Consider the following 21,230-nt stretch of genomic DNA (forward strand, 5'->3'; position numbering starts at 1 on the left):
GGCTCCCCTCTGCCCCCGGGAGGACCCCGGAGGGACTGCTCTGAGCCTGGGGGTCCTCAAGGCTGCGGGAAGCCTCTCCCTGAACCAGACTCGGGAATCGTGTGCAAAGGTTTGGGGTCCGTTGATCAGCACAGCTGAGAACAGTCGAAGGTGGAAGAATCCGCCACGTGTGACTGAAGGTCGAGTGTACGTCTTTTATTCAAAACCGGACCGTGTCAGGGAATTAAATACAGACGCAAACGATCCCGAAATGCTTCAGAGAACTTGAGATTTGGTGTAAGTTTAATTTATTAGATACGCTAGCGTTTTTTAAGCACCTGGGGGAATTTCCGCTGTGGTATCAGGCATTCCAGGCGCTTAAAGGGAAAAGTAAATACGTTATATTTATAAGTGTCATTTTAAAAGGTTCAAGGGAATTTAATTAACTAAAGGCAGAGAGGGAACTGATTGTTGTTTAATGGCATTCAATCCGTTCAACCCGAGTTAATCAAACATTAATCAAAGAAAACAGGGAGGTGAGTGTTCTCTCTAATCTCAATCGATTAGACTTATAACCATAATGATATGAGCCCCCAGGTTTAACTTAAAAGCTCAAGGCAAATAGGTTTTGAAAAGTACAATTTCAATAAACCGTGTAGAAAATTTTTAAAACTCGCCTGAAATCATCCCCGTGAATAAAGGCTCCACAGGTAAAAGTAAACAACCCAGAATCTCAAACCAACCAGAGCTCAGCTCAGCCCAGCTACCGAGCCCGCCGAGCCCCCGCCGGGACATCCCGGCCCTGCTCCTGGGCGCGGGGTGCCCGGCAGAGCGGGGGACACGTATGCAGGCGCGCCAGGCGGGCTCGGGGCCCCGGAAGCGGCAGGCCGGCCGGGGGCCGGTTCCCAGAGCAGGCGCCCTGGGCAAGCAGCGCCCGCAGCCCCGAGAATGTGCTGCAAATGCAGATTCCTGGGCCCCGTCTCGCCCTATGGAGTCCAAATCCCTGGGGTGGAGCCCAGGGGCCTGTGTTTTAAGGAAACCTCTCGAAGGTTCAGGTTGGAAAACCGCAGCCTGGGAACCTGGCCCTGCCCTCGGCCTGCCAGCCGGGCGAGCTCCCAGGCAGAAGTTTACGGAAGCGCGGCCAGTGGGGCTGTGACTTCAGGGTGCCATTCAGTGAGCCCCGAGGCGGGGTCCCACCGGAGAGGACCCCATTCCCGAGCCACCTGAGCGGAAGCACTCCACAGCTCGGACCCACAGCAGAGGCCGGGTCACGACCGGGCAGCTGGCACTCGGGAGCCAGAAACCCCGGAGGAAGGTGGAGGCGCACGTGTCACGGGCAGGGAGGGCCGGGGACGGAACCCCAGGTGCGCGTGGGCCGCGGGGGAGCAGAGGCCGGGTCACGACCGGGCAGCTGGCACTCGGGGCCCAAACCCCGCACCCTGGAAGCGGGCTGGCTGTCAGGAGTGGCCCTGGAAAGCCGGCCCAGCCCCGCCGGGAACAAAGCCCTGCACGGCAGCCTTCGAACGCGCCCTCTGCTCCGAATCAAAACCCAACTTTATCTTATTTTTTTCAGACTAAAACGAGGCGCTGAACAACTTTTTCCCCACCGAACTTTTAAAAAGCCAACACAGCAGGGAGGCCACTTTGGCAGAGGAGGCCACGGCCCCACGAGGGCCCAGTGGTGGGGCGGGGCCGGCCTCTGAGAACCCCCCACTCCAGGCCACCACCCTGCCTGCCCACGGCCCCTCCATCCTCCCAGCTGCTCAGGCCCGAGGACTAGTGGGAGACCGTTGCAGAGCCCCCACCCCCAGCAAGCCCTGCGTGCGCTCCCTCGAGAATGTACCCGCACGACACAGGATCTCACCGTCCCCTCCCCGGTCCAAGCCTCACCTCCCTGCGTTAACCCAGAAGCCCTGGCCTCCCTGCTCCGGCCCTCACTCGCTCCACCCCGGAGTCGCAGGGGTCAGGGCAATCCGTGAAACGTGGAAGCGAAGCCTCTACCCAGAGCCTCCCGTGCCTCTGGGCTCCCTCAGAGCAGAAGCCAGGCTGCTCTCCCTCCCCCGCCGCCCCTCGGCTGCACGTGTCGCATCTGGAGCACATGAGGCACGACCCTGCCCCAGGGCCTTTGCATCTGCCGTGCCCTCTACTCGGAACACCCCTTCCCCTGATCATCCACAGCTCCCTCACGGCACCAAGAGGTCTTTCCATAGACATCCCTTCTGACGGGGGCGGGGGGTGGGTTCCTGACTGATGTCTTTAAAACTGCCCCCTCCCTTGCACTCCTACCCCCTCCCCTGCTCTCCTGCCCTTCCCCTGCAACTCCTGCCCCCCTCCTGCTTTCCTGCCCCTCCCCTGCACTCCTGCCCCCCTCCTGCTCTCCTGCCTCTCCCTTGCACTCCTGCCCCCTCTCCTGCTCTCCTGCCCCTCCCCTGCACTCCTGCCCCCCTCCTGCTCTCCTGCCTCTCCCTTGCACTCCTACCCCCTCCCCTGCTCTCTTGACCCTCCCCTGCTCTCCTGCCCCTCCCCTGCACTCCTACCCCCTCCCCTGCTCTCCTGCCCCTCCCCTGCACTCCTGCCCCCTTCCCTGCTCTCCTGCCCCTCCCCTGCTCTCCTGCCCCCTTCCCTGCTCTCCTTCTCCTGCCCCTCCCCAGCTCTCCTGCCCCTCCCCTGCACTCCTACCCCCTCCCCTGCAACTCCTGCCCCTCCCCTGCTCTCCTGCCCCTCCCCTGCAACTCCTGCCCCTCCCCTGCACTCCTACCCCCTCTCCTGCTCTCCTGACCCTCCCCTGCTCTCCTGACCCTCCCCTGCACTCCTGCCCCTTCCTGCACTCCTACCCCTCCCCTGCAACCCCTGCCCCCTCCCCTGCACTCCTGTTCCTCCCGGCACTCCTACCCCCTCCCCTGCAACCCCTGACCCTCCCGGCACTCCTACCCCCTCCCCTGCACTCCTGCCCCCTCCCCTGCTCTCCTGCCCCTCCCCTGCACTCCTACCCCCTCCCCTGCTCTCCTGCCCCTCCCCTGCACTCCTGCCCCCTTCCCTGCTCTCCTGCCCCTCCCCTGCTCTCCTGCCCCCTTCCCTGCTCTCCTTCTCCTGCCCCTCCCCAGCTCTCCTGCCCCTCCCCTGCACTCCTACCCCCTCCCCTGCAACTCCTGCCCCTCCCCTGCTCTCCTGCCCCTCCCCTGCAATTCCTGCCCCTCCCCTGCACTCCTACCCCCTCCCCTGCTCTCCTGACCCTCCCCTGCTCTCCTGACCCTCCCCTGCACTCCTGCCCCTTCCTGCACTCCTACCCCCTCCCCTGCAACCCCTGCCCCCTCCCCTGCACTCCTGTTCCTCCCGGCACTCCTACCCCCTCCCCTGCAACCCCTGACCCTCCCGGCACTCCTACCCCCTCCCCTGCACTCCTGCCCCCTCCCCTGCTCTCCTGCCCCTCCCCTGCTCTCCTGCCCCTCCTCTGCACTCCTGCCCCTCCCTGCTTCATTTCTACCTTTGGCGCTTCTCGCCAAATGACACACTTCTCTTCTCGCCTCCTCCCTGGAAAGTGAGCTGCATAAAAGCAGGATCTGTTCCATCTGTCGGTTCCCTCTGGAGCTGCAGGTCTGGCATACAGCCGGTGCTCACAGTGCAGGGTAAATGAGGCCCAGCTCCCTGCAGGAAACTCGGGCTCTGGGGAAGGGGCTGGGAGGGTCTCTGGCTGGGAACGCGCTGTCTGAGCACATGGGATCTCCAAAGCCACCACCTGCTCAGATACGTCGTGTTCTGGTTCTGGCCGTTCACACTCTTGCACGTCCTGCCCAGGGTGCCGTCCCTGAGGGGACGTGTGCCCCAGCCACCGACATTCCCCAAAGCACTGGACGAAGCACCCTCCCACGGAGGCTAGGTTGGCCCTCAGCTTCGGGCATCCAGGAGGGAATGAGCTCTGCTACCCCAGAGTCCCTGACCTGCAACCAAGATTCTTCCAGAACTTTCCATCAGTTCTCCAAGCTGCCAGACAAGGAAGTTTGAAAGCAGAGGGGCCACTGGGGTGCGGGGAAGAGGGTGGCAGGGCCGGGGGCGAAGCCTCACGGATCTCAGTCACTCCCCAGGGCAGCTCGGGGCCTCCCTCGGGGGCTCCGCTGCCCGTGCAGCCTCATGTCCTCCCCAGTCCCCAGGGCCTTTGCACAAACTGCCTCCACGCCCACCGGGAACAGCCATGGTGGCCTCAGGTGCCCACGACCCGCATCTGCACCCCTCCTTCCCACATCCAACCAAGACGAGCACAGAACCGTGTGCAGGGCACGCAGGACAGCTCGGGGGCGGGTGTCCCGTCGTGGACACTCAGGTCCCTGTGCCGAAGGACCAGCTTCTGACGTTTCCGAGCACGCGTCAGTGCCACACGTTCAGCGGCAACAAGTGACTCAGCAAACGAAACCAACACGAAACACCGTCCTTTGCTGTCGCGTTCGACAGGCTCCCCGTTCCTCAGTCCCGCGCCACCGTGGGTTCTCGCGACGACTCCCGGTTCGGGGCCTTACGTCCCACGGACCCGTAACCAGCAGCGCACAGCCCGGCCAGCCCCACCGCCAGCAGCCCTGCACCCCCGTTCCCAGGGCAGCCCCGGGCACCTACCCTCATGCCCAGCTCGATGTTCTCTCCACCATACACCTCCATGCCTGGGTCCAGCAGGCCGATGTCCCCAAAGTACTCCCGGTCCACCACGAACGAGCAGCCAATCATGGCGGGGGTCCTGGTGGGGAGCAGAGACGGCACGTGAGCAGGTCACAGGTGCGTAATCCTGAGCCCCTGGCTGCCCGGCAGCCAGGAGGGCCCAGGACACGGGCAGGCCCCCCACGGGCTCGTCTTTGCATCCTTCAGAGCCTAGTGAAGCACCCGGCACAGACCAAGTCCAAACGCTAATTGAAGAACGTCAATGGGTGACAGAAACCAGCACTCACCTCAGGCAAGTTAGTGCAGGGAATTTTAAAGAAACCAGTTTTCTCAGTGAGTTGTCTGGTCGCCTGAACGTCCCCAGGCTTGAGCCACCTGCCTGTCTCCTTCATCATGTTGTCCTATCTGTACGCTAGGAGTCGGGGCTGCAACAGGCAGTTGCCTAGGTTGTGCACTGCTCCCCTCAATGGAACCTCACTGATATCAGACTCTCTCTAAATGACATACCTTGAAGTTGTAGAGTGCGCAACCTGTGCAGCTGTAGGCCACAGACTGCCATCTGTTCTATTATTTCTGTAATTACTTACAGCTACACGTTCAAAAAAACGTCAGTAAACGTTGCCTCGTCTTAAGAAACTGTGTCTGTGAAATCACGCGCCTATGTGCTAGCTGTATTTTTTCTACCCACAACAGTGGGTCCCTGGGAAGTGGCCTCACAGGTCACAATGACACAAAGCCGTGGCGAGTAAGAGGACAGCGTCACTGTGGACTGTATCACACGTTCGGTTCTTCACGCACGCACCATTCATTCCTTCATTCAGTCAGTCGTGAACTTAGGACACAGTGTGTGTGTTCTAGGTGGTGAGGATAGAAAGACAAACAGAAAACGTATCTGTAACAAGAAGCAGGTCCAGATGCTGTTAGAAACCAAGACCTTTTAAGCTTTTGATGAAGGATTTGGTCTCAAACAAAGACAAGGACGGTCTGCTTGCAGGCTGAGCGACTGGAGCCTTCTGAGCCCTAGGCGGAGCCAGCAAACGGTTCCGGTTGTCCTCGAAGGGCCCCGGGCCGCTCTGGCGCCGGGGTGGGCCCCCCAACCCGTCCCTGCTGCTCCTGCAGGAGCACATCCCTCTTTGGCAAAAACAACACCAAAACTTGGTCTCGGTCACAATTTAAAAGAAGCACTTCTGCTCAGCGACTGGGGAGTCAGAAGTCAATGCCTATCAGTCATCCCAGAATAACAGGGACATTAAAAAAACGATTGTAGGGGCGCCTGGGTGGCTCAGTCGGTTTAGCGTCCGACTTCGGGTCAGGTCATGATCTCGCACTCCGTGAGTTCAAGCCCCGCGTCGGGCTCTGCGCTGACAGCTCAGAGCCTGGAGCCTGCTTCAGATTCTGTGTCTCCCTCTCTCTCTGACCCTCCCCCGTTCATGCTCTCTCTCTGTCTCAAAAATAAATAAACATTAAAAAAAAAAAAAAAAAAAAAAAAAAAATTAAAAAAAAAAAAAAAAAAACGATTGTCCTTTGATTTATGCAAACATTCAATCTGTCCTGTCGTTAGATTTTGGTCACAAATCTAACAGCAACGAAATTTTAATGCTGCCTTTGGCTTTTAATAGCAAGCGTGTGACGGGCCGCGCTCACCGACGTGCAGAGTCGTTTCTCCCGTTTTCTCAACAGCCGTGGAAAATCTCAGGGCGCTCTCTGGTGAATCAAAGCACCAAATTCCCTGCCAAGTCTATTATAGCCGGTAACGATTTGTTATCCTTGCTCAGAGTTCCAAAATAGACTTAAGATAAACTCACAAGGTGACGGGAGCAGAATCCGTGGGCGTGGAGTTTACCCGCACGCGAGATTCTGCTGTGATTACGGAACGCGGCAAGGCTCGGGATGCTCTGGCTGAGGGGCTCCCGGGTTTCGGGGGACGTCGTGGGGCGTCCTCGCATCGGGGTCGTCCTGGGGCGCGCGGTGCATGCCCAGGGACTCCCCCGGGAGAGGTAACAGGCGTGCGAGTGCACACGTCTGCAGCAGACACACGGACACACACGGACATCCACGCCCCTGAGCCGTGAAATTCTGGAGCCCCAGACAAGGGGGGGCTGATACAATGAGGATCCCAATGCGCCCTCTGGCCTCCAGGAGACCGACAAGGGTCAAGGTGAGCCAGCGTGCCCCGGCACCTTGAACAGCACGTGCTCACGGGCTCGGCCAGGCAACGAGCACCCGTCGCGCCGGGCACACGCTCGCTGAGCGAGCACAGGCACCTGGGAAGTGCGCCACGGGCTGCGACTGGGCAGCGACTGGGAGCCACTGTGCACGCATCTGGCACCGAGGGCAGGCAACGTGACGCTGGGCGGTCTGTGGGGACACTGGACGCCGGGCCCTGAATCGGCGCCCTCGGAAGAGTCTGAGGCAACGGCTAGAGCGCCAGAGAGGCCCACGCGCTCCGAGAGGCGGTGGGGGGCAGTAGGGACGGCACAGGCGTGTGCAGCGAGCGCCCAGCCCGGCTCGGAGCCGCGGGCCGTGTGGCCTCAGGCCCGCTGCCCACCGCCCCGTGCTCAGCCTCTCTGCCCGCGCCCCTGCGGAAGCCGATCCGCACGAAGCCGTGTCGCGGCCGAAAGGAGCTCGGCCTGGAGGCCGTCAGCCTGGGGGCTGGAGTGGGCTCGGGGGACGGGACGGGACCCAGTGACCGAGCCTGTGGCCGTGGGGAGCACCCAGCACCCCGGAAGCTCCTCTCCGGAGACCAGCAGAAAAGTCAGACAGGGAACGGCTGCCGTTGCTCCCATGTAGCTAGAGAAGCGACCACACGTGTGCGGTGACGTGCATCTGTGTGTGTCTGCACACTTACACGTGTGTGCGTCTGTGGGCACTCGTGCCAGTCAGAATGTGTGCACAGGTGTGCATGAGTGTGCACGCATCTGTACACTCCCGTGTCTGCGTGGTTTTGTGTGTACAGGTGTGTGTGCATATGGATGTGTGTGTGGGCGTGCGGGTGTGTGTATACTGTGTGCGTGCAGATATGTGTGTGTGCAGCCGGGAGTGCATACCTGTGTGCTGGTGTGTGTGTGTGTCTGTGTGTATAAGTGTGTGTGAGAGTGTGCTTGTGTGTGTGTGCGGGATTCGGGCCCTCGCCGCCGCACCCCTGACTGTGGGAGGGGCAGGGGGCTGCGAGCGGCCCCCCAGCCCCGCCCTAAGCTCCCTCCACGAGCTGGAAGCCGGCTGACACCCGCAGGGCCCTCACCGTCCCCCAGACACACGGGTGGGACTCTGGACGGGTCCTGGGGACGGGAGGCCCCGCCCCGCGCAGGGGTGCAGGGGCGCAGGGGCGCAGGGGCTCAGGGCCTGGGACGCGGGCGGGCTCCAGCACCGGGGCGTGTGCACAAGTCTCCCCCAGAAACCCAAGCCTTACAATTTCCATCCCTTCTTCTCTCTCCCTCGAGCTTCGAGGGTGAGGAGCGGCAAGAAAATTCCTAAAGTAAACCCTCCGACACCAGCCCCTCGGGTGCGGAGTAAATTCCCGGCACGGCTTTCGACGTGGACGTGCGAGCTGTGTGCTTCGGAGGGGCAGTGGCTCTTCCAGCCAGGACGCGGGAGGCGACAGACCAGCCCGGACCGGCCGCCAGGCCCGTGGAAGCCAGCTCTCCGGTCCGGTCCGTGGCGAGGGGCGCCTCCCGCAGGCAGCCGGCCGTGCGCGCTTCCCCCGGAGGGCCTGCCAAGCGGGAGGGCCCGAGGGCGTCCTCCCGGTGAGGACCGGGACGAGGCACGAAGGACCTCGAGGCTGCTCGCCTGCACTCCGCGCCTGCGGGCCCCGAGGTTCCGTGTCCGCGTGCGCCCTCCTTCCGTGAATCTGTACTCCGGTGCGTGAGGCCAGTCGTTCCAGAACCCGGGGGACCCGCCCGACCCTCCGTCACCGACCTGAGCCAAAGGCCCTGGCCCCTGACCTCCAGAGAACATCGCCCGGGTCCCCAGTTCAGAGCCGCTGTCCAGCACCCCCGGGAAGCCGGTCACTTCTCCTCTCCTGACGGCGCCTCCCTGGACGGTCCTGTGAGCCGCGCCACACAGCGTGGCCGCTTCCGTGTCCAGCGTCTCCGGCCCCGCCCAGGGGCCCGAAGTTCCACGGTGCCGTCACTCGTAGGACAGCTCGTCCCGTTCACTCCGGGACGCGTTCCGGCAGCTGGGCAGACGCCAGCGGGTTCACGTGTCACACCTGATGACACCTGGGGCGTTTCCGTCCCTGAGAACGACGGGGCTGCTGTATGCGTCCGCGAGAGTCTCTGCGTGGACACGGGCTCTGGTTCCTTCCCGGCGGACGGCAAGACGTGCTTTCTACCTTTGTGGAAAACCGCCAATGGCCTGCCGAGCTTTGGCCAACTCGCTCTGCCTGCAGCCTCGCGTGGGTGTCCCGCGGGCCCCGCGCCCTCCCCCGCGCCCAGCTGGCGCCTCTTCTCACTCGGGTTCCTCGGCTTCCCTCCTGACCCCCCGACCCCCCGATGGGGTGAGCATGCCGGCCACACCCACCTCCGTTTGTGGAGAATCTGTTTAAAGCTTCACCTGGAATTTGACCTCGCCGAGGCGTTCAAAGCTCTCAGGTGGTGCTAGGCAGGAGCCAAGTTCGACAAGACACCATCTGGCCAGAAAATCCCGCTTCGGTGCAGCCCAGGGGGTCCAGGGGCTGCCAGACCTGGGGTCTCTGAGTCCTGAAATGCGAAACGCTAGGCCCCTCTTCTGCTCCTAGCTGGGGAACGCCTAGTGCGTTGTGAACGAAGAAAAGTAACTTTCAAACCGCTCTTCCTGGCTCCCGGCCCGTCGGTCGGCTTCTGGACGCTCGGATGGCTCTGGGCCCGGTTTTGACGGCAAAGGCTCCAGAGCCCCAGCTCCTGCTCCTTCCAGCTCCCAGGAGCGTCGAGGGCCTCTGAGAAGCGGCCGTGGGGACAGAGCCGGGCCCCAGGCCCCGAGGGGACTGCTGCTCCGCGTCCGGGGACCCCTCGTACGGGGCGCTCCTCCGTGCTGGCGGTGCTGTTTTCCTCAAGTCAGGGAGGTCGGGGCTCGGGCCGAGCTGTCCATCCCCGCTGTCGGCTGACATTGTTGGACGTCCAGGCCGTGCGGGGGCCTGATTTAGTGCCCGTGGCTCTTTGCCAGCAGGGGGTGGGGGCCCGGAAGCCCCCACAAGACCCTCCCAAGGGAGAGAGAGCTTCCGAAGGCACAATGACACGTGGTCTCGGCCACTCCCACGCACAGTGACCCGTTTCAGCAGGATTTCGGCAGGGACGCGCCAGCTTGGACAGACAGGAAGAGGGACGGTTCCCAGCCCCTGAAATCTCAGACCCCTGTGGGAGGTCTGCAGAGGCTCCGGGGGGTCAGCGAGTCCTGAGATGGACATTCGTCCCAGGAAACAGGCCCCACGGCTGCATCCCCAGGACCTGATCACGGAGCGCGGATTCCCAGGGGCTCAGCACCCCGCAGCCGATGCTGCAAACATGAGCCAGCGCGAGCAGGTGGCAGAGGGCCTGGGGGTGATGGGGAGCGAGGGACTGGGGCCTCTGGAGGCCCACGCCTGTCTACACGGGGCCCCATCCCGGCCGCAGCCAATGGTTGCCTCGCGAGAGTGTGAGCCTTCCCACCTGCCAAAGGGTGCTGGATTTGTGTATCTTGTGCAAAAATCTCTCTGCCTTCACGTCTGGGAGCCGACCTGAATACGTGCATGCATTTGAGGACAACTGTGGGCTCTCCGTCTGAAGCCCTGTCTGCAGAAACCGCTGACTCCTGCGCAGCCACGCTGCCCGGCTCCTCCTGTCTCCCTCCAGGCTTCTCGGTCCCTGGTGCCCTGTCCCCTGTCCGTGTCTGCTTCTCCCCCACGGGCTCCTCCTCTCTGCTCGTCTGCTCGGTCTCCCTCCTTCTGTCCCCACCCGACCCGGTTGCCACTCAGGCCACATGCCGGGGGGCAGCCCCCAGGCCCCCGAGTCCCGCCCAGAGCACCGGCCCCCGGCAGCCCCCGCTCCCCCTGCGCCCCGGCCCCGGCTCACCTGATGGGCGCCGCCTCGTCGCCGCGGTCCAGCCAGTCCTGGGGGGGGATGATGTACATGCACCAGAGGCCCCAGTTGTAGCCGTGGGCCGCGCTGGCATACTGCTGTACCTCGAACGTGTCGTACTTGATGTTGTCGATGGCGGGCAGGACGATGCGCCGGCGGTCCTCCTGGATCCGCGTGAGCGCGGGCTCGGCCCTGCGGGGGGAGCCACACGCCTGTGAGGAGGGGTGTGGGGGCGGGGACCCCACCCTGTGCCCCAACGAGGGGCCCGCCGCCCACAGGCAGGGTGACATCAGGTGACCGCCGGCCCACGGGGTGCAGGTGCCACAGATTCCCCGCCACAAGTCTGGGGGGGGGGGGCACGGACGTGCCCCGCCTGGGGTCCTGCCCTCCCCTTCCCGGGCTGCCCACAGCCAAGGACTGACACCAAGGACATAAAACCATCTGGGCCCGGGATGCGACACCCCTGAAGAGCAGGCCTGGCTCCAGAGCCCCTGCAGGTCGGCTGGGCCGGCCACCGGCCAGCCTTGTAGCTCAGCCACTCCCTCCACAGAACCCCACTCCCCGCCCTCCTTCCCTGCTCTTGTGGAAGATACATTCGCTCACAAACATGAACTGGAGGACCGAGTAAGGGCCGTGCCCTGTTCTAACAACGGAATACATTCATAAGCTTAGAAATAAATCCACGCCTCAGGGAACTTATGTTGGAGGGGACGAGAGAGGTTACCGGGTACTTTAATGCAGTGCACAACCTACACAACAGCATGTGTCAGCCCCGACGGGGTCGGGGGCCAGGCATCAACATAGAAGTTAACGTATGTTAGAAGGTGACAGGTATCGCGTGGGAAGGACAGCAAGGCAAGGGTAACTTGGAGTTGCAGTTTTAAATAGGCGTCTGCGTAGGTTGCCCTGGGCAACGACCAGAAGGAGGTGGGCAGCCGGTGGGTGCCAGGGGGATGGGCGAGGACACAGCCAGCACGGGAGCCCTGGGACGTGCGCCTGGGGAGCAGGCAGGTGGCTGGACTGGAGAAGTGGGGGCAGCATACGCGGCGAACCCAGAGAGCGGGGCACCAGGGGCGCTCGGGCGACCTCTCTGGGCTGCAGACTCTGTGCCGCGATCCCCGCGGAAGCAGGCTTCCCCCTTGGAGGTGGCCCATCCCCTTGAGGATGAGACGCCACCAGAGCCCAGCCTCTGGGCCGGAGTCCAGCTGTGGTCATGGGCCGCCTGCTGCTGGGGGACCAGGGCTGGCGCTATCGGGAGGGACAGGAGGGCCCGGGGTGAGTCGCCTGGTCCCACCTGGTGACAGGTGCCGTGTGGCCTTCTTCCCACCCTTCTGATCAAGAGCCGGGTATTCAGCTGCCTTTCGGCTTTGCGAGGAGGACTAATTAATTAGTGTCAGCAAAGTGCCTCAGAGAAGCAAAGCCCTCTGCAAATGTCACGTCTGCTAACAAGGCAGGATCTGTGTGGAGGCGACCGTGGCGGGGAGGGCGGGCGGGGGGGACTATTTGCAGATGGATAGCTGGGTTTTGGGTTGTGGAAATTAAAGTCACACTGGTTTAAAGTTGCGTCTGATGTGACAGCTCCTGGCTCTCCCAAATGTCTCCTTGGGGGAGCTTGCGATGTAGCGGAGGGAGGAATGGCCACCGAGGACGGCTGTGCAGTGCACAACCCACGCAGCACTGGGGAGCGGGCCTGGGTCGGGGGGGAAGACGATAATCCGTAATTAACGGCAGAAGGTGATTACGCCTGGTGGGAGGAGGACTGTCTCATGAGGGTGGGAGAGCAGAGAGACGCGGGGGCCAGGAGGCTAAGTCCAGCAGAAGAGACTTACGTCTCTGTGAAACGTGCAGGGTCAGAACCAACCCTTGCCACAAACGCGTGGTCCTGGGGCAGCTGGGATGCTCCTGGAGAGGGGAAGGAAGAAGGTTCCATGGCCCGCGGGACGCCGAGCCCCTGCTGGAGCCAGCTGCTGCTGGCAGGAAAGCACGAGATCGGAGACCCCGGGGCGCAAGGCCCTCCCAGACAGCTGGGGCCCCGGGGAGAACGCACAGCAGGGCTTGTGCAGCTGAACCGCACAGGCTCAGGACTTCATCCACCCCGCCGTCTTCAATCGGCACATCCCCCCGTTTCCCTCCCGTGGGATCCCGGCGAATGTCTTACGTTGGCTTCGCGAAGCTTAAAAACATGCGCTGGGAGATTTGATATAAAAATCGTGAATTTTACGGGGCGTCTGGGTGGCTCAGTCAGCAAAGCGTCCGACTCTTGATTTTGGCCCAGGTCATGATCTCACGGCTCACGAGTGCGAGCCCCCCGTCGGGCTCTGTGCTGAGAGCTCAGAGCCTTCTTGGGATTCTCTCTCTCCCTCGCTCTCTGCCCCTCGCCTGCTCGCGTGCGTGCTCTGTCTCTGTCTCTCTCTCACACACAAAGTAAGTAAATAAAATAAACTTAAAAAAGAATCCTGAGTTTTACTTTGTATTGAAATGGGCACGCTGGCCACCCTGGGCTGACTTTTCCCTGCGGCTCAGCCCCCCCCATCCCCCCTCCCCTGGCTCAGTGAAGGACCCACCCGCTACGGTTTAACCTAAGGGTCTTGAGAGCAGAGCATCCTGCATGACAAGGGTGGCCCTAAATCCAACGACAGGGGCCCGCCTGTGAGACAGAATAGAGACACACGCTACGTGTGAGGACAGAAGAGGCCAGAGGACGAGGCGGGACCCTCCCCGGGTGCCTCCTGGCGGTGAGACACCTTGTGTCCCAGGATTTGGAGTCGTGTCTGCTGTTTGAGCTGCCCGGGGGGTTGCGGTCACTGTTTGGCAGCCCCAGGACACTGACACTTGGGGTCGGCCCTCCCTCTGCCCGTGGGCCACTCCCGACACACACACTCCGTCGTCTAGAGCATCCCCTCGCCTCCCAGGCAAGCACCGATCTGATCCGGAGGGTCTGGAGTCCGTTGCCGGCAGCGGCTTCCGCAGTCCGGGCAACAATCCCCGCACCCCGGCCGCGCTCCCGGCTCCCGGCTCGAGGACCAGGAGACAGGCACGCCTCCCCTGCCCCCGCCCCGCCCACGCCGTGTTGGCAAGTTGGACTTCTGACCCTGACTCTTGTTCCCTGACCTAGAACATTCCCCCTCTCCCAGCTACCATAAGGTCCTCGCTCATCTGCGCAGGGCCCAGCCGCCAGACGAGAAGTTAACAGCCAGCACTTTCCAGAAAACTCTCAAGCACTTCCCGCTGCTCGGCCAAGACACCCACTGTGAGGACGTTGGTGCACCACCTGCCTCGGGTCGGCGAGGTCCGGGCCACCCCCGCGTCCCCCCGGCTGTGGATAATTCGCGGGACAACTGACGCCATTCCTAAGGCATCGCTGGCCGCCTCGGAGATGGAGAAGGTGTCAGGGGGCCCAGGCTCCACGCCCGGCTCGCACGGGGACCCCTGGGTCGCACCCGAACACCCTAGGCCACGCAGACCTGCAGTTCGTGCAGCTGGCCCAGAGGCCACGCTGAGCATCAGGCCTGCAGGGCAAGCACAGGCCCAGGGCCAGAGCCCGGCCTTCCCGCCGGGGTGCGGGGTGGAGGTCACACGTCTAAGTCCCTCCCTGGCCGAGTCCCCTGCAGGTGTCTGGGTTGGAGGCCCACTTCACCCCCTGCATGGTGACGAGAGGGTCCCACGGGGGATGAGAAACTGCCCCCAACTCGTGCCCGGTGCCTTGGGCAGCTAGCCTTGGACAGCACGTGCCCACAGCAAGTGCCCCAAAGCCGTGTGTGCTCCCGGATCCGAGCCCACACCGGTGTGCTCGTGCTATGCCATCCTGCGGGCCAGTCCCAGTCCCTTTGGGAGCGAGGTGAGGGCACGCAACAGTCCTCACGTTCAAGCGTCCCGAGCCGTGTGCCCCACAGATCCCCTGGGCCGGATCCGGATGCCGGGGGCCCCCAGGCTCATCCTCCCGGGCTCCTGAAGGGAGTCCCTAAAGCCAGCGCCCCCCCTGCGCCCTGCCCTCACCAGCCCGTGCCGAACTCCACGTGGGCGTCGAAGAAGCCGACCACGGGGGCCGTGGCCGCCTTCCAGCCCTGCAGCCGTGCCCGGATCAAGCCTTCCCGCCGGCTGTTGCGAACGATCTTCACCAGGCCCGGGTACCTCCTGTTGACGTACTGGTCCAGACTGGTCTTGAGCTCCACTGCAGGGACACAGAGACGCCTCATCGCACCCACACCTCAGGAGGGCTCTGAGATCGCCCCAGGTCGGCGTGGGCAGGCTGGGCCGCTGCGAGCCCCGGGCCCGTAGTTCGCTGCCGTCGAAGAAGGCCTGCCGTAGCGGGTTGTGACTCAAGGGGTTGGGGACACTGCAGAGCCGCGAGACCCCAACCCGTGTGGCTGGCACTCCAGCAGGGGGACAATAAACAGAAGACGGCCAAACGGGACCGACTGGACAGAGGCGTGTGTCACCGGGACGGGAGGAAACAGGACTGATTCACTCAGCCGTGAGAGGGAGGAAGTCCACAGATGGACAGATGGGGGATCACGGTGTGGTCATCCACACCGTGGAATATTCAGCCGCGGCCAGGGGGAAATCCTGACCCCTGCCACGACACGCATGAACCCCCAAGGACATGACACCCAGTGAAATACGCCAGACAGAAAAGGACAAACACTGCGTGACCCCACTTCCCCAAGGCCTCCAGGGTCGCCACATTCATAGAGGCAGAGGGTGGGGTGGGGGTGTCAGGGGTGGGGGGAGTGGAGGGGGTGAGTGTTCAGTGGGGACAGGGCTCCAGGGTGGGAGACAGAACGCTCTGGAGACGGACGGTGGGGAAGGCTGCACAACAGTGTGGGTGTGCTTCCTGCCCCTGAGCTGCGCACTTGCTGTTTAGACGGTTAATTTTATGCTATGAGAGCTTCAGATCGATAAATTATTAAAAAATTGATGAAGGCACGGACAAAAACAGGAATCGACTTGAGGAAACTCCCAAAGGTAACAACCTGGAGCAGGTTAGGGCCGCTAGGAGAAGAGAAGGGGGGCTGCTGCTGGCGGCTGGGCAGGGGCCACCCCCCACGCCTGGGCCCCGAAGACACCTGTCCCCCGCATCACCCACCCTACGGGCGGGTGGGGACCCCCCAGGGAGGACAGCCGGTCCTTCCCACCCCATCCTGCCCTTGGAGGGCTCTGGAGGCATCCCCCAAGCGTCCCCTCCGCAGCACAGAGGAGAGGCCACCATGATGCGCCCACGGGGACCTCAGTCTGGGGGCCGCCCGTGGCAGGCTCAGGCTTCTCGCTCTGCTCCCGCCCGGGAACCGGTGCCTGGCGGGTGTGGGAGGTGGATGGGGGCCCCCGCCCGTGAGCACCAGCCCTGCTTCTCCCCGCAGACCCTCGCTGGAGCACAGGGCCCTGCACACACAAACAGTGACAGGTGAACTCGGCCTGTTGGGCTTTTCTGGACAACGTCTGCGGGGAACGAACAGAGCCCCGAGTTCGAGTCCACCCAGAACCTGGAATGGGACCTTATTTGGAAAGAGGGTCTCTGTGGATCCTGAGAAGAAACCCTCCTGGATTTGGGGTGGCCCTAACGCAAGGACAGGTGTCCTCCGAAGAGGAGAGGCCCCCAGCAGGGAGGCCACGTGAAGAACAGGCACAGGTGGGAGGGTCGCGTGAAGGGGCCCGCGGAGTCCGGAGAGGGGGCGGTGGGCAGGACGCTGGCCTGGCGCTTCCCGGGAGCGCGGCCCGAGCTCCTGCAGGCCATCGGCGAGCCTCGCAGGCCCCACTCACCGCTGTCACTGTTGTCGTCCACCAGGATGACCTCCTTGAGGAGCCGCGAGGGCGTGCGGTTGACCACGCTGTGCACGGAGCGCAGGATGACGGAAAGGGCCTCGTTGACGAAGATGAAGACCACAGAGATCTGGGGCAGGTCGGCGGTGTGGGTCATCTGTCTGCACCTGCGGGAGACACGGTTCACGGGCACCGGTCAGCGCGGGGCGCGCCCCCCTGGCCGGGTCTAAATCTCACACCCAAGGGCAAGGCCGCAAGTGGGGACGCCCGGCCTCCGGAAGACGTCTGTCAAAAGGCGCGTGTGCAGCTCCGAGCCTCAGCCCCGCACCGGGGTGATGCTCTGCAGGGGTGCAAACAGCCGCTGAGTTGCTGCGGACGAGGGGTCTGCAGGGACGAGGGGCTGAAGGTCACAGCCTCGGCCACACATAAGGACAGAGTAGCACAAGGGGGGGGCACACACAGTTCTCCCCAGTGTCTTGTCTTGGAGGCTGGGGTGGAGTGGGGTCCCGGAGGTGGGGTGGGGTCCCGGGGGTGGGATGGGGTCCTGGGGTCCTGGGGTCCCGGAGGTGGGGTGGGGTCCCGGGGGTGGGGCGGGGTCCTGGGGTCCCAGAGGTGGGGCAGGGTCCCAGGGGTGGGGTGGGGTCCTGGGGATGGGGTGGGGTCCCGAAGGTGGGGCGGGGTCCCGGAGGTAGGGCAGGATCCCAGGAGATGGGGCGGGATCCTGGGGGATGGGGTGCAGTCCTGGGGTCCCAGAGGTGGGGCGGGGTCCCGGGGGTGGGGCGGGGTCCCCGGGAAGGCGAGCAACATCTCCTTCTTCCATGTAACTGGATGACGCCCGTTTATGGGGAGTCTGAGAAGGCGAGGGGCTGTGATGTCATGAGCGTCGTGGAATAAAGTCACAAGGGGACAGAGGGAGACGAGCGGGAGCGCAGTGGAACCGTCAGAAACACGCTGACGGGAGGAAAGAGACAACCAAGTAAATACGAAATAAACACGGGAGGAAGCCAGCCAAGTGCGTGTGCCTCCAAGCTTCGTGTAAATACACCCGGTCCCTTCTGATGGCAGAGGCCACTCGATTAAGGTGGACACACCCATGCTCCCACGCCCACACTCCACAGCCACTCACACTCGCACACACTCACACACAACCCGACTTCCCTCCTGCACAGTAAGTTCAGGCTGGAGCCACCAGCCTCTCCCGGGCCGGTGCAGGCCCAGCACACGGCTGGAGGGGCCGAGCGGTCTGTCGACGCCACACAGGTGCACAGCCACGACGTGCAGCACAGGTGCACAGCCACGAGGATCCGTCACTCAGAAAAACGCCATCTGATGAGAAGCCTTCACCCCACTTCTCCTTGGAGGAGTGAGGTTGGAACACACAACTTTTATGAACTCGCACGATGGGTCCAACACAAAAGACAGTTGAGGACGGAAATTCGTCTCGGGGGTGGCAGCTGGTGGCAGGAGGCATGGGGAACGGAGGCGTGCGGTGGGCTGAGAGGCCGGCCTCCCCGCACCTGCTCCCTGCCACTCACCGTCCTCTTGCGTGGTCTCCCTCACCTGTCTGCAGTTCGGGGTCCCCCCACCGAGAGCAGGCTCCTTCTCTGCCCACAGCCCGAGAGCATGGAGCTGGGCCCGCACGCATGAGTCCCTTGGCACAAGTCTGTGAACACGTGGACGCCCTGCTCACGGGCCCTGACGTGTGAACGTCCCCTCCGTCCCAGTTGAGTTCGTCCCGGCTGCTCCTAGGTGTGGGGGAAGCCAGGGCTGCTTTCTCTGCCCGTCCAGGGGATCTCTCAGGTGGCCACTGGGTCACGCGTTGCTGTCCCAAAGCAGTGTGCTTTCACAGAGAAAGGCGAAGAGGTGGGGCCACTGGTGGGGCCACTGGGGGGTCTGAAGACTAGGCGGCCAGGGAGGAGCTGTGACCGACCCCGTGGTAAGTTCAGCTCTGCCTTGTCAACTTGGCCGTGTAACAAACACCACCGACCGAGGGGCCTAAGCCACAGGTATGTGCTCCTAACCATCTGAAGGTGGGAGCCCAGGTCCGGGGATAGGGCGGGTCCGGGTGCAGGTGTGGTAGGGGGGTCCGGGTGCAGGTGTGGTGGGGGTCCGGGTGCAGGTGTGGTGGGGGTCCGGGTGCAGGTGTGGTGGGGGTTCTGGGTGCAGGTGTGGTGGGGGGTCCGGAGGGGGGTCCGGGTGCAGGTGTGGTGGGGGTCCGGGTGCAGGTGTGGTGGGGGTTCTGCGTGCAGGTGTGGTGGGGGGTCCGGAGGGGGGTCCGGGTGCAGGTGTGGTGGGGGTCCGGGTGCAGGTGTGGAGGGGGTCCGGGTGCAGGTGTGGTGGGGGGTCCGGGTGCAGGTGTGGAGGGGGTCCGGGTGCAGGTGTGGAGGGGGTCCGGGTGCACGTGTGGAGGGGGTCCGGGTGCAGGTGTGGTGGGGGGTCCAGGTGCAGGTGTGGAGGGGGTCCGGGTGCAGGTGTGGTGGGGGGGTCCGGGTGCAGGTGTGGAGGGGGATCCGGGTGCAGGTGTGGTGGGGGTCCGGGTGCAGGTGTGGAGGGGGTCCGGGTGCAGGTGTGGAGGGGAGTCCGGGTGCCCAGGTGTGGTGGGGGTCCGGGTGCAGGTGTGGAGGGGGTCCGGGTGCAGGTGTGGTGGGGGGTCCGGGTGCAGGTGTGGTGGGGGTCCGGGTGCAGGTGTGGAGGGGGTCCGGGTGCAGGTGTGGTGGGGGGTCCGGGTGCAGGTGTGGAGGGGGTCCGGGTGCAGGTGTGGTGGGGGGTCCGGGTGCAGGTGTGGTGGGGGTCCGGGTCCAGGTATGGAGGGGGATCCGGGTGCAGGTGCGGAGGGGAGTCCGGGTCCAGGTGCGGAGGGGGGTCCGGGTGCAGGTGTGGAGGGGGGTCCGGGTGCCGGTGTGGAGGGGGTCCGGGTGCAGGTGTGGAGGGGGTCCGGGTGCAGGTGTGGTGGGGGGTCCGGGTGCAGGTGTGGAGGGGGGTCCGGGTGCAGGTGTGGAGGGGGGTCCGGGTGCAGGTGTGGAGGGGGGTCCGGGTGCAGGTGTGGAGGGGGTTCCGGGTGCAGGTGTGAGGGGGGTCCGGGTGCAGGTGTGGTGGGGGGTCCGGGTGCAGGTGTGGTGGGGGTCCGGGTGCAGGTGTGGTGGGGGTTCTGGGTGCAGGTGTGGAGGGGGGTCCGGGTGCAGGTTTGGAGGGGGCTCTGGAGGGGGGCCGGGTGCAGGTGTGGAGGGGGGTCCGGGTGCAGGTTTGGAGGGGGCTCTGGAGGGGGGCCGGGTGCCGGTGTGGTGGGGGTGTGGATGCAGGCGTGGTCGGGGGTCCGTGTGTGGCAGGGCTGGCTCCTCCCAGGCCTGCCCTGGGCCTGTAGCCGCCATCTTCCTGCCTTGTCCTCAGTGGTCCAGCCCCGGGTGTCTGTGTCCTGCTTTGCTCTCCCTGGCGACTCAGTCGGACGGGGCAGGCCCACTGGGGACCCCACTTCACCTCATCACCTCTGTAGGGTGCTGCCTCCACACACAGTCGCATCCTGCGTTGCTGGGGTCAGGGCTCCCCCGTGTGGGTTTTGGGGGACACAGCTCAGCCCACGAAAGACCTAAGGATGGGGAGGAACCAGCCACGCGAGGACCGGGGGACACGGGGCCCCTTTCCGTCCTCCAAGACGCTGACGCGGCCGCGAGTCGGGGGTTTATTATGGCGCGGCGGTGCCGGGGCGCTGGCTCTTGGCCCCTCGGCCGGTGGCGGGCCCTGCAAGGTGCCTTCCACATGCTGTGGACGTCCCTGCCAGGCAGCCCGCTCTTCATCGTGCGTGTGGATGGCGGCCACTCACCTCAGAGCCACGCCGCCTTCACGGGACGGAAGCGGTCCCGCCGCAGGCTCGCGCCCCTGCTGGTTTCTGAAACACACACGGGGCCCATAGGCGGCAGCCACTCTGGGGACAGCACAAGCCTCCCAGGAGAGCGGGCGACAGAACCTTCCGGATACACTCTCCATTCTCCGCCGGGCAGGTACATCCGGCAGGAACAACCCGCGGGGCGGAAAATCAACCAAACTGGCCCGAGGGGGTTCGCCGGGGCGTCGTGGTTTTGGGCGCACTCGGCCAGGGGCTCAGAGGACGTGGCAGGACCCCGCGGGAGCCCCTTCTTGGCTGCACACCTTCCTCTGTCCCGGTGTCCAGCGCTGGGGAGGCGTCTCTTCTCCAGGACCCGCGGGAAAGCCCCCTGGGTCTCCTCGGCTGACCCGGGACGCGCTGCGCTTGGGCCAGTCGCTGTGGCCCGAGGAAACTGCTTGGCTTACGCTCGGTTCACATCATTTCCGGGGTCCCAGAGTCAGGAAGGCGCCTCGCCAAAACCACCGTCCAGAGCCGGGAGCTGGTCCCACGGAAGACGGAGGAGCCCGCGGCTCTGCTGACTCCCAGGCTGCCACGCCGGGGCTCCCTCCCCGGATTTTTCCTCTGCGCTCCTGGTGGGAGGAAGGCGCCCTACTGTGCTAACGGTTCGTCCCGTGGACTTCCACGCTGAAGTCTTCCCAGTGGCTGTGGGTTGAAAGGTGCCAGCCTCCTCCAAAGAAGAGCCCGCGAATGTGATCTTTGGGAATAGGGACTTTGCCGACGCACTGACGTTACGGATCTCGGGGTGAGGACGTGCTGGGCTTCGGGTGGCCCTGATTCCAGGGACAGGGGCCCATAAAGAGAAAGGCAGAGGGAGGTCTGAGTCAGCTGGGCCTGCTGCCGGGTCTGAGCACGCGCCACCCAGCGGGAGGCCGGCACGCTGTGGTCACAACCCAGGCTCTCCGGGCGGGCGTCCCATCAGGCAGATAGAAGTGAGAACGGGC

General features: G+C 64.0%; 1 protein-coding gene across 3 annotated transcripts in view; it reads right to left on the minus strand.

Moving 5' to 3' along the window:
* Window positions 1-21,230, minus strand: part of GALNT9 (polypeptide N-acetylgalactosaminyltransferase 9) — a 104,823-nt gene that overhangs the window by 22,439 nt on the left and 61,154 nt on the right. For all 3 annotated transcript variants that reach the window (XM_058691554.1, XM_058691553.1, XM_058691555.1), the window contains 4 exons: window positions 16,410-16,576; window positions 14,649-14,823; window positions 10,647-10,844; window positions 4,585-4,702 (listed from right to left, as the gene is read on the minus strand). In XM_058691554.1, the coding sequence (XP_058547537.1) occupies window positions 4,585-4,702; window positions 10,647-10,844; window positions 14,649-14,823; window positions 16,410-16,576 (658 nt within the window). The remainder of the gene's footprint in view (window positions 1-4,584; window positions 4,703-10,646; window positions 10,845-14,648; window positions 14,824-16,409; window positions 16,577-21,230) is intronic.

This window comes from Neofelis nebulosa, chromosome 11 (genome assembly GCF_028018385.1).
Source record: "Neofelis nebulosa isolate mNeoNeb1 chromosome 11, mNeoNeb1.pri, whole genome shotgun sequence".
Lineage (NCBI taxonomy): Eukaryota > Metazoa > Chordata > Mammalia > Carnivora > Felidae > Neofelis > Neofelis nebulosa.